This window comes from Nycticebus coucang, chromosome 22, assembly GCF_027406575.1.
Source record: "Nycticebus coucang isolate mNycCou1 chromosome 22, mNycCou1.pri, whole genome shotgun sequence".
Classification (NCBI taxonomy): Eukaryota; Metazoa; Chordata; class Mammalia; order Primates; family Lorisidae; genus Nycticebus; species Nycticebus coucang.
Window position 1 is genome coordinate 22,064,241 of NC_069801.1, and position 13,006 is coordinate 22,077,246.

At 44.8% G+C, this 13,006-nt stretch overlaps 1 protein-coding gene across 1 annotated transcript in view; it reads right to left on the reverse strand.

The window, feature by feature from the left end:
- Positions 1-390: 390 nt before the first annotated feature.
- The window catches only part of PTAFR (platelet activating factor receptor), a 34,323-nt gene continuing 21,707 nt past the window's right edge, over positions 391-13,006 (reverse strand). Inside the window, exon 2 of the mRNA XM_053575815.1 lies at positions 391-3,622. Coding sequence (XP_053431790.1) covers positions 2,540-3,571 — 1,032 coding nt within the window. The 5' untranslated portion in view covers positions 3,572-3,622 and the 3' untranslated portion in view covers positions 391-2,539. The remainder of the gene's footprint in view (positions 3,623-13,006) is intronic.

The window sequence follows — 13,006 nt, forward strand, 5'->3', positions numbered from 1 at the left end:
ACCCAGCTCATGGTTACCTTCTATTTGTGGCAAGTGTCAAAATTAGTTTTTATATCATTTACAAGTTTTCTTTTAAGTAAATATATATATATATATATTTTTTTTTTTTTTTTTTTGCAGTTTTTGGCTGGGGCTGGGTTTGAACCCACCACCTCTGGCATATGGGGCTGGTGCCCTATTCCTTTGAGCCACAGGCGCCATCCTCTTTTAAGTAAATATAAATTTTTAAAAGTGACTCAATTTATGGGCAGCGCCTGTGGCTCAGTGAATAGGGTGCCAGCCCCAAATACTGAGGGTGGCAGGTTCAAACCTGGCCCCGGCCAAACTGCAACAACAACAACAAAAGAAAAAAGTGACTCAATTTAAATAAAAATATTTATTACATAAACATACAGGTAATACATATTGCAAAAATTGCGGGGGGGATGTGGGTACACAAATGACTGAAATTCAGAAAACACCGTGCATCCTCCATGTATCAGCATTTACCTCCTTTGGAGATCTCTGGTTGCAAGTGATAGACACCCCCTCTTAAGCAAAATAAGAGAATGTATCCCAACAAGGGAATCTCAAAGGAAGGAGTACAGATGCTGCGCCTTCAGAAGGGCTAGGCCCAGAGAGGAAGCACCTGTGACTTTCTCTGGTCTCTGCTTTGCTGTACACACCTTTCTGAGCAGGGCTATTTTCTCTACTGCATTCATGCAGGTAACCAGCCTCCCCTCACACACATAGCTAAGCATGCATGTAGACACATTCACAGCTGCAGAGTTTATATATCTTCAGGCAAATGACCTGCAGGGCCTGAAACAGCATCCCTGAACCTAGCCGCTCAGCTCTCTTCCTTTCAGCTCTTATTAGAGGACTGAGGGGAACAAATTCTTAGAAAAGGGGAGGGTCCTAATAGCCGAGCCTTGTGGCAGGCGCCTGTAGTCCCAGCTACTCGGGAGGCTGAGGCAAGAGAATTGCCTAAGGCCAGGAGTTGGAGGTTGCTGTGAGCTGTGATGCTACGGCACTCTACCGAGGGTGATAAAGTGAGACTCTGTCTCCAAAAAAAAAAAAAAAAAGGGAGGAGGGTCCAGGATGAGCTGTCACCCTGACCAAGAGGTGTCTGCTTCAACATTTATGCTCCTAACAATCCTAAGAGGTAGGTTTTACCTCCTAGGTAACAATCCTAAGAGGTAGGAAATTCAGCTCCCTCAACAGGAAATGACAAAGCCCAGGCTTGAACCTCAGTCTCTGTGACACTGAAGCTCAAATATGCTGCACTAGTCACCTGGTCACCATCAGCTAAGTCCAGCTCACAGCTACCATCCCAGACCCAAGCAGGTTACTACTCCAGGGGGAGGCATTCATCCAAATTAGCAATCCAGTGTTTACAGGAAAGAAGTGTCCTGACTTCATGGGGACACAGCCTGGAAGGAAGGAAGACTTCGCAGAAGCACAGAGATCTGGAAGCCAGGGAAGTCTCCTCTGAGCCCCTGAATCTGGAGGGGCTCAATGTGAGGTTCACATTGCAGGTGTATGTCTCAGGGCAGGAGAGACGGCTCAGTTGGAGACATTTGCCAAAACTCACAAACAGGCATTTAGAGTTCCTCACAAGAAGCCAATACCTGCTACGTCCTGGGACTGTGACTCCTGGAAGCCACATTGGGAGGAGACACCTAGAGAACAGGGAGGAAGGAGAACAGACGGGCTTCTTCCCCCAAAAGGCCTCACGTTTTCCCAGCCCAACTACCTGTTCCCATGGAAGCCTCTGGACTCTGAGGTGGCCAGGCCTGGAGGGCCCTAATTTAGCTTTGAGGGGCCACTGAGCCACAGTGGGCAGCTGCCCCACAGGAGGTACTTAACGCCTGTTGTTGAGAAAGAAAGATGGACGAGACCATCATCTCTTTCACACTTCCCCACAGCTGACCCAGGCCTGAGGGGAGGCCTGTGCAGAGAGATGCAAGAGCCTCAGGAAATGAGCTCCTGTCCTAGCTTTCTGACTGTTCATGTTTTATCTTTTCAGGTCAACAGTCAGGACAGGATTCTAGGTAAGTCAGGAGAAGGCTCCACGGAGCCACTTCCCCTGGGAGGTGTCACAAAGACTTTATGCCTGAGAGGGGAGAGAGGATGGTACCATCCTAGCTCAAAAGTCTGCCCCAAAGATAGTGCCACACAGCCATGGGGATGTCCCTTTCCCAAATTTCTTTTCTGCCGTTATCACCTGGTGTGGTTGCTCAAAACTTTAGGCTGCTGCCCCAATGGGATGAACTAGGCTCAAAGTCTGCTGTTAACATCTGCACTTGGCCCTGACATTCCTCTCAGCCCCATAAGACTCGGGGACTCAGGATAAGATCGCAGGCCAAGGTTACTATAAAATGTGCCCAAAGATGGATGGAGGAGCTCATTCAAGCTCTGGATTTTCTAGCAGTCAGCTCTGCCATCGTCCCTGTCAGGTCCCAGTGTCTAGGGAGGAGGTGCTCAAACCTTAACACCCAGCTCAGTCAGGGACATGCATAGAAGAAAAGAATCTGGGCCTGGACTCGACAAGCAGGGACTAATTTTTGAGAGACTTGACAGGGAGCTGGTTGAGTGGCACAATCACTTCAGTGCCTGTCTCCGTGGTGGCCCGGGAGCATTTCCGGCTGCTGCGCATACTGTAGAATTTCTCAGTGAGGTGCTTGCGGAACTTCTTGGTGAGGAAACAGTAGATGATGGGGTCTAAGACACAATTGGTGCTGAGGAGGCAGAGGGTGACCTGATGTGCATCGTTAATAGCCTGGTGGAAGTTACTGCTTCGGTAGCCCAGTTCGGCCAGTGTCCAGGGCAGCTGCACCATGTGGTGGGGCACAAAGCAGATGATGAACACGGCCAAGACGGTGCACACCATCCACAGCGCCCGGCGCTTGACTTCAGCATTGCGTGGCTGCTGCACCGGCTGGGTGAGCAGCGTCCGGATGATGACCAGGTTGCAGAAGAGTATGATGAGGAAGACGAGGAAGAAGCTGAGCACGATGAAGATATGGATGACAAGGACAGGCAGGCTGCCCTGCTCGTAATGCTCAAAGCAGCGGGTGATGTTGCCCGAGCCGGCCTGATTAGGTATGGTGTTGGTGGAGTCTAGGATGAGGAAATAGGATGCGGCGGCCACGATGGCCACCCAGATGACCAGGGACAAAGAGATGCCACGCTTGCGGGTGGTGGCCTGAGCAGTCTTGATGGGCCGTGTTACCGCCTGGAAGCGGTTATAAGTGATGACACCCAGAAAGGCCACAGAGCAGTAGGTGTTGATGAAGAAGAGGCAGCCAGCCAGGTTGCACAGGAATTTGGGGAGAGTCCAGTTGCCCTCGTTGTAGTAGTAGATAATCCACAGAGGCAGGGAGATCAAGAAGAGCAGGTCGGCCATGGTGAGGTTCACCATGAAGATCTTTATCTCATTCAGTTTCTTAGAAGGGTACAGGCGGGCAAAGACCCACAGTACATAGCCATTGGAGATGACCCCAAGAACAAAGATGATGCTGTAAACAATCGGGAAGAGAGTGTATCGGAACTCAGAATCCACACGGGAGGAATCATTTGGCTCCATCATTCTGGGCAGGAAGGGTCAGCAGGTCATAGGGTCCTGGCTGTACCTGGAGAACTACACAGGAATTCTGATTAATAAAGGGCCAAGAAGGGCGGCGCCTGTGGCTCAGCGAGTAGGGCACCGGCCCCATATGCCGAGGGTGGCGGGTTCAAACCCAGCCCCGGCCAAAAAAAAAAATAGCCGGGCGTTGTGGCAGGCGCCTGTAGTCCCAGCTGCTCGGGAGGCTGAGGCAAGAGAATCGCGGAAGCCCAGGAGTTAGAGGTTGCTGTGAGCCGTGTGACTCCACGGCACTCTACCCGAGGGCGGTACAGTGAGACTCTGTCTCTACAAAAAAAAAAAATAAAGGGCCAAGAAGGGCCTGTCTCTTTTCACCAATCCCAGGACTCCTTGCTGTGGTTGGAATGAGGGTGGTGTCAAACTCCTGAGCTCAGGCAATCCACCTGCCTCAGCCTCTCAGACTGCTAGGATTATAGGCGTGAGCCATGTCTCCTGGCATAAATTTCAGTTTTTTATAAACCAGCCAGTCTCAGCACTAATAAACACTCCCATTTTGCACATTTTTTAAACTCTAAAGTTGATGGTATCTTCCAATTAATTGGCAGTGTTTTATTTATCCACATAAAATAATAGTGTTTTTTTTACTAGAATAACACTCGATTTCAATGATATCAGCAGTTTAGTTTCTTTTCTTGTATGCATTTTTTTTTTTGTCGCCCTCAGTAGAGTGCCATAGCGTCACAGCTTATAGCAACCTTCAGCTCTAGGGCAATTCTCTCACCTCAGGGGCCCGAGTAGCTAGGACTACAGGCCCAGCTATTTTTTGTTGCAGTTTGGCGGGGGGCTGAGTTCAAACCCACCACCTTTGGTAGGTGGGGCCCGCACCCTACTCACTGAGCCTCAGGCACTGCCATCTTTGTATTCATTTTTTTTTTATCTTGTATTCTTTCTTTTTTTGGCCGGAGCTGGGTTTGAACCCGCCACCTCTGGCATATGGGACCGGCGCCCTACTCCTTGAGCCACAGGCGCCGCCCATCTTGTATTCATTTTTAAATGAAAGATACACCTCAAACAGTTTACAGTAGCCTCTGGAAAGGTGAAGTAGGCTTGGTGAGAAAATACTTGGTGAGGGTGGCCCCTGTGGCTCAGTGAGCAGGGTGCCGGCCCCATATACCGAGGGTGGCGGGTTCAAACCCGGCCCCGGCCAAACTGCAACAAAAAAAAAAGCCGGGCGTTGTGGCGGGCGCCTGTAGTCCCAGCTACTCGGGAGGCTGAGGCAGGAGAATCGCCTAGGTCCAGGAGTTGGAGGTTGCTGTGAGCTGTGTGACGCCACGGCACTCTACCGAGGGCGATAAAGTGAAACTCTGTCTCTACAAAAAAAAAAAAAAAAAAAGAAAATACTTGGTGAGAGTTCTCTCTTGGTAAGAACTTTTAAGGGGCATTTATTATTTTTTTTTTTTAATAGAAACAGGGTCTCACTATGTTGCCCCGGCAAGATTCAAACTCCTGGACTCAAGCAATCCTCCCACCTCAGCTTTATTATCCTAACAATTAAAAACTATTTAAATACAATTTTAAAAGAAGAGTAAGCTAGGCCTGGTGGCTCACACTGGGAGGCTGAAGTAGGAGGATCACTTGAGGTCCAGAGTTCATGACTAGCCTGAACATAGCAAGATCCTGTCTCTACTAAAAATAGAAAAACTAGCCCGGTGTGGTAGCATGAGCCTATGGTCTCAGCTACTTGGCAGGCTGAGGCAGGAGGATTACTTGAGCCTAGGACTTTGAGTTGCAGTAGGCTATGATAGTGCCACTGCACTATAGTCCTGGGACAGAGCAGGACCCTATCTTTAAAATAAAAGACCAAAAAACAAGAAAAGGGAACAACAACAACAACCAGTTGCTTCCTTTTATCCCCTCCCTCCCCTCTCGTTCCTCCCACTGCTGCCACTGCCTTCTCCTGGAAAGATCTCAGCTGGGGCTAAGCAAGGCCCAGGCTCATCATCTGTCCCAGTGAAGTAAAGAGCACAGAACTGGCATCAAAAAGCAAGAAAGACAATTAGCACTTTGGAGCCAGGTACCCTGCTAGGGTCTTCTACTACTGCACTACCTCGCTTGAGCCTCACAAAAACCCTTTGTGTTAGGGAGCATAATGTGCATGTTACAGAATGGGAAACCGACTACATTGTTGTGTGACTCATAGGAGATCACATAGTTATTAAGGGATGGTGCCTGGACCTCGAATGCAGCTCTGTTCTTTCATACATTCGCCCAGCAAATGTTCCTGAGCACCAGCTGCATGCAGGCACCCTGCTGAGCACAAGAGACACAGGCTGAGCAGTAACAGTGAAGGGCCTGTCCTCGGGAGTCATGCAGTGTCACAGGGAAACAGACCAAAGCAATTTAAACATAGTTGCCATCCAAAGAAAATGGGGTGCTGATAGGGAGAACAAAGAAAGAGTGACAAAGGAGGTTAACATTTCAGTTGAGACCTGAAGGAAGACTAAGGGAAGAACATTCCAGGGATCTGCCTGGGTCTAGGACTAAGGCAGGAAAGAGCTTGGTAATTTCCAGGAACTGAAATAAGTCCACCAGAAGGCCCTTGCTTTGACCTCCAGCTGCAACTCTACCCTCATCTCGTGCCCTTACCAGAGGCTCTAGCCAAAATGGATTTCCTAGGTGAGTCTTCAAACCCGTCCAGCCATTTCCTGAGTGGCCTCCACAATAACCATCTGCGCATCTTGAATGCGCTTCCCTATCAACACTTCACTTTCACCTGGCCAACTCCAACTCATGCTCGCTGGCCACAAGACTGAGACACCCCCCCCCCAAAAAAAAAGTTCCTATATTTGACAAATCTTGTGAGATGGATGCCAGCAGCCTCATCACCTCCAGCCTCCAGGAGGAGGGCAGGGTGTGGTCCCTCTGAGGGGAGGTGCCCCCTGGAAACATCCCAGGGTCCCCAGAGAACCTGGAGCCCTCAGGAGACTGGCTGATGATCATGCCTAAATTCACCTGTGAATCCATCTCCGGCCGTAAGCCACTTTAATATCTATTTTTGACTAGTGTCTGCAGACGTTAACGTACCTGTTAATATTATTTTTGTTGTACTTATTTGTTGTAGATTATTGTAAAAATATGTAACTGTTTGTTGAATTCAGTTGTTATAATTTGTGTAGAGCCCTTAGGAACCTCCAAGGGAAGGCCAAAGAGACAGGAACTTTAGACAGGGACCCCGAGTTGCCGGGCTATTGGCCTGTCAGAAGCTCTCAGAGGTGTGTGTCATGTGTTGGTAGAACAATCAGACCAGTGGGGAGCCTCAGCCCTACTGGCCTGTCACGGGCTCCCAGAAATGTGTGTCAACACTCATCACCAGAAGCACCATTGAAATAAAAGCGGGGATCCAATCAACCCCCATGATGTTAGATCACCCACAGGCCTGTTAAAAAGTGTACGAGAGTGAGAGAGTGTTCTGGTTCTGGCTCTGAGAGTACGGGAGTATGAGAGTGCCGGGCCGTGTCTGCCTTGTCGTTTCCATTCGTTCAGTGTTTATTGGAGGATTGGTCTCGACCTGAAACAAACAATCTTGGAAACATTTGTGAGTGGATTGCAGATCTTTTCTTTCAAGGGACCCTTCAAGACTTTACTCCTTCTGAGACCGCCTTATTTATCTACTTGGTTTTATGTGTCCTACACCCCTCACCACCTGGTCCGCCTTTGGCCTGGCAATCATCAGTCTCTTCATCCTTATTATTGGTATTGGGCTTGGTAGCACTGCCCCTCCGGACTGGTCCACCAGGGAGCATGTGGCCCTGACTTGTTTTTATCTCTCTGTGGTGACCTTGTTCATACTTCTGTCCCCACCTGAAGTATTTTTCCCAGCTAGTTCTCATTCTTCTTCGTCTCTCTAACTCTTTGATTCCCCATCGTCACTGGACTTTGGGCTCCACCTTTTTCTGTTGCCTAGGGAGGATCCTTCTATCAGAGCAACTAGCCCTTGATGTGGGGCCCTCTCCTTTTCCTAGTCTAAGGAGGTGCTATTGCAGGAAGTGAAAACACTCTTGAACCGTATAAAGATCCCGGCCACTTGCCCCTTTTGTTTTCCCACTGATTCTGTTTTCAATGGCAGTTGGAGTGAAAAATCGAAGCTGCCCAGGTTAAGAAATAAGTCGGAATGTGTGTATGTGAGTGCTTGGAAACTAACTGAAATGAATAACAATGTACTTCTTAGAGATCTTGGGAAAGCAATAGGCAGCTGCAGAAGAGCTCCTCTAAAGATAAAAACAAAACACTGAGCTAAAATAACCTTGAAAAGAACTCTGTAACTGACACCACCACCCTAGTGTCTAACATCTGTAGCTAGCACCATGTAGCTGATACTGAACTGAAGAGAAAAAGAAGAATAAAAGAGTTTGGGAAAATGTTCTCTAGACTCAGCATTTTATGTGTTGAGGCACCTGAGTTCCTGCCAGCAATTAAAGGTTGCTTTCTGTATATTGTTGGTGTGTCTGTCTGTTTTAATTCGCTGTTTTCCTGCAACATTCTGGTTTCCTGATGGGGATGGCGGTGCTCCCCAGCACCCTGACTTATGCCATTCTCTAAGAGCCCTCCCGTGCTGATTACACAGAGATGAAGGATTTGGCAGAGATGGGGCGGTCCCATGATGGTCCTCTTGATAGCACCTCACCAATAGAGGAATAAACATCCAGGGGAAGAGCAGGCTCTGACAATGAGCCTGCTTTTGTAACTCCATCTCTGAAGTAAAAAGTAAAATACAACCCCCTGTGTATTCTGCAACTTCTTTGCCTCTGGAAAATGAAGTTTTACTACCCTACCCCACTGTTCATATGGAATCTTAAAGTTAAGTTACACCTAACTCCTTTAGCATCACAGACTTTTAGAGAAACTTGACTGAAACTTTGTATACAATTTTCTTTTTTCTAAGTTTGGAATTAAAAATAAAAGGAACCAGTAAATAGGGGAGAGAGAGATGTGTAGAAAGACATGGGTCTAAAGATGTAGTTTTAGTAAGGAAGGATAAAAGAAAAGAGAACAATTTTGTGTAAGAAAAAATCTTGTCTGAAAACTTTTTGTCTTAAAGTAACTGGTGGTTTTAAAAAGGAAGATTTAAGACAAAAATGAAGGATTTTAAATGGTTGAAAGGTGGTGCGTGTAAGTTGTAAATAGGAAAAATTTAAAAGGAATTTCAAAATGTAATAATTTAGCTATTTAAATTGTTAGGGAAACTGGGTCTTTGTCAAAGAAAAAAATTCTTGCTTTTTAAATCTAATTATCAGTTTGACAGAACGAATAATTGGCTTCATAGTGAACTGGGATCCTGCTTTGTCGGAAATATATTTTTGAAAGTAGGAGAAATTAGACTGAAAGGAAAATGGCATTGTATAAGGAAAAAATCTTGTGTCATAAATTTGTCGTGAAACAAAATAGTTGTATAGAAAAGTGAAAGGCAGGGCAAAGATTAAAGGAAGTTTAAAATATTTGTAAAATGTCTATGCAGGTTAAATAAAACTTATGCAGATGAAGACGTTTACATGTAATCCAGTTAACTATGTATTTTCTTTAAAATCTTTTGACTTGTAATCTTGTTTGAACAAATGTTTTAAGCCTCTGATATTTGACAAAACTTCCAAAGTCAAAACTCTATAAATTTGGAGCTCGGCACCCGTAGTACTGTGGTTGCGGCGCTGGCCACATGCACCAGGGCTGGCAGATTCAAACTCAGCCTGGGCCAACTAAACACCAAAAACACAACTTGAAATTTGGTCTTTTTTTTTTTTTTTTTGTAGAGACACAGTCTCACTTTATGGCCCTCAGTAGAGTGCAGTGGCCTCACACAGCTCACAGCAACCTCCAACTCCTGGGCTTAAGCGATTCTCTTGCCTCAGCCTCCCAAGTAGCTGGGACTACAGGCGCCCGCCACAACGCCCAGCTATTTTTTGGTTGCAGTTTGGCCGGGGCTGGGTTTGAACCCGCCACCCTCGGCATATGGGGCCCGCGCCTTACCAACTGAGCCACAGGCACCACCCTAAAATTTGGTCTTTTTGAAATGGTAAAGCCACTGAAAACCTGAGGAGAACAAATTAGACTTGATTCCTTAAAATGTATAGGAAACATTGTCAAATATGAAATGGTAATTAATTTTGTATGAATTATGGTTATATGTATGTTCCAATATTATAAGACATTAGTCTGTCCTAAAGCATAAAATATTGGTCTGTCTTGGGTGGCGCCTTGGCTCAAGGAGTAGGGTGCCGGTCCCATATCCAGAGGTGGCGGGTTCAAACCCAGCCCAGGCCAAAAACCACACACACAAAAAAAAAATTGGTCTGTCTTAATGTATATTATCAGTAATAATTTTAATTCATCTAAAGGAAGGGGAAAAAAAGAAATATTAAGAGAGACTGACAATTCCCTCTAATTCAAATTTCTTTTTTTTTTTTTTTTTTTGCAGTTTTTGGCCGGGTCTGAGTTTGAACCCACCACCTCCAGCATATGGGGCCAGCGCCCTACTCCTTTGAGCCACAGGTGCCGCCCTCAAATTTCTAATGTCTTTGGAAATTGGGTACCTTTAGACTAAAAACAGACTTTTAGAACTTTCATAAAAAAGATAACATGTCTATAAGTATTGTTAACCTAACTTCAAACAGAACAGAAATCAGTTACGTGGAACTAAGCTGATTTGTTATAGTTTTTGTTTGAAATATTGCTGATTCTTTCTGTGGTTTGTTTTCCAGAAGTCACAAAAACCATCTTCTATCTTTTAAGCTATTTATAGCTTTTCAAGTATGTACTTATGAGCAGAATCTGAAACATGTATTTTTTTCTCTCTCATTAATTTCTCTGAAATTTAAAGGCCATTTGTAAATATTCTTAATTTCTGATAATAGTTATTTGCCCAAGTTCATTAAAAATCTGTTTTGTTCTATAGAATAATGAAGGCACTGGTTATTTTGCCAAGGCTTTGGCTGGAATAGCATTTCCAGAGGTGTCCAGACTGCATTAAGGAATTGAGGTTGACTTTATAAGCCAACAAAAAGCCCTTTGGAAAAACTGGCCAAATACCCATCAATGATGTGTCCTGATCTGTGGTAAGTAACAAAGGTCCCTTTCTAACAGGTCTGAGAATCAAAATGTGCTTGGGAACCTCAAGAGAAGAGGAATTTACCCAATGCATACAGGTATCTAATGGCACAGATGAAACCTGGGCTCGTGAAAGGCTTCAAGTCCAACTGAGATCCTTTATAAAAGATTCCAGCAAAGCCAATTTTAAAGGAAAACCTAAATGGCTAATAACTAATTATTCTTACTGCACTCTATGCAAATAGTCAAACCCGGTATGCTGAAGGTATAGCCTATTTTGGCAACTGAATTGGTTCTGCTGAAATTTATCTTCAATAGAAAAAGAAATCAGAGAGAGAGAAAAATGGTTTGAAAGAAAAGGAAGACTATGGCCCACCTATATTAAACCCCAGCCTTGCCTGTAATGTCAACTCATAAAGTGAGACATAATTGTTTTACTAAACTGATTTGTTAAATGGGGCTAAAAGACTGGCCAAAGAGTATAGAATTATATACAGTAGTTATATTTACTCTGAAGCCTTAAGACTTAACAAATCTGTTGACTACACTGGAAAAATGGGTGCAGTATTAAATGTTATCTGCTATGTCTAAATGTTGCCCAGGGAAATCATCCTATGGTGTAAGTTGCTACTCTGGTTTAAATTTGACAATGAACTAGCCTTCATAACAGAAAGAATGCAAATAATAACTAAAACTTTCGGTATCACCTGGAAACTGTATATAACTTAATAGGCCTCAAAGCATAAACAAAGTAAAATGCATAAACAAAACCATAAAAAAGAAATGAGTAAACTCTGCCAGGAAGCAAAGTTTAATTAGAAACAGGCCTTGCCACTAGTGTTATTCAAAGAGGCCTCTGTCAATCCTCCGCAATTTGGCAGGAACTCCTAAAAGAACTGGAAGAGACTAAATTAAATAAACGAAAACCCTAGAAAGAGTAACAAGAAAAGTCTTCACTTGCGTATTTAACAGTGTTCTGTTAGTTTCTGTGTCTGTACATTCTTTCTCTCTGAAAAATCAAGGGAATTAAGTCTAAATCCAGGATCAGAACCTATTCCCCCTAACCAAGGCAGAAAGAACTTTATAGCATCATCCTGACCACAGGACACCTTGGCTAACTACGTTCCTCTCCCACTGTTCTGTTCCTAGTGGGACTAACACACTCCAAAAGAGAGCACGGATAGTGAAACATAGTATTATGAGCACACTATCTACATATCCATTAAGATAAGAATGGAGCGATGGTTTGATTCCCCGAAATCAGAAAGGGAGAATGAGATGGGTGCCAGCAGCCTCATCACCCCCGTAAGATGGATACCGCTGCCACCGACGTGCACCAGGGGGCTGTGTAGGATAAAAGATGAAAGGACAAAAAAAGATGAGTATACCATAACTCTGAAATGATGACAGGCACCCTTACTCTAAGATGGGTCCGGATCGGCCGCAACAGAACAAGATAAGAACGAATGGGCCAAGTACTATCACAATGAGTGTTAAGGAGCTAAGTGCTGTGACCAATTGTTTTACTTATCCGTCAGTTGCTAGATCTGCATTATGTTACCTTGTTATCTAACTGCCCTTTATGTGACCTATTGGGTAAACCGCTAAATTGCAAGGTTCGCTTCTGTAAAAAAGGTTATCGTGATCCCGTGCTCGCTTTTCGCTTCTTTTGCCAACTTTCTTTTTGTTCTAATTGCTAACTTTCAGCCCACCTGTTTGGCCCTTTGCCAACTTTCAGACTAGAAAAACCCCAACTTCAGACCCCTCCCTGCTCTCTCACTTAGTCTGCTTTAGACTTTGCTGAGACAGCCCCGTGGTTAGTAAAAGACTCCTTTTTGAAATTCTAATTTGAGTTGGTGGTCCTTATCTTGCCCCATAACACTTGTAATCAGATTAGTATTTGTGGGATTACTTCATGCTTCCCCACTTGTCTCTCTATTCATCAATGTAACCCTAACACCCAAAACGAATAAATGAAGGAATGGGTGATAAAGTCTGTTAATGACACCCGGTGCTATTTTGGGGAGGCCCAGAAGTGGAAACACTTGAAGAAAACCTAAGGATACTTAACAGACATATTTAAAGAAGCCACTGCCTCTAATTGTAATTTTGTTGATTAAGAACTTTTTTGTGCTTTGCTCTATTTAGTGTGGCAGTGGTTAACCAACATTAAATTAAATAAATGTAGGCCTCATTATTCCCAGTAAATCATCATGATTCCTTTTTTTTTTTTTGAGAGAGAGAGAGTTTCACTATGTCACCCTTGGTAGAGTGCAGTGGCATCTCAGCTCACAGCAACCTCAAACTCTTGGGCTTAAGCAATTCTCTTGCCTCAGCCTCCCA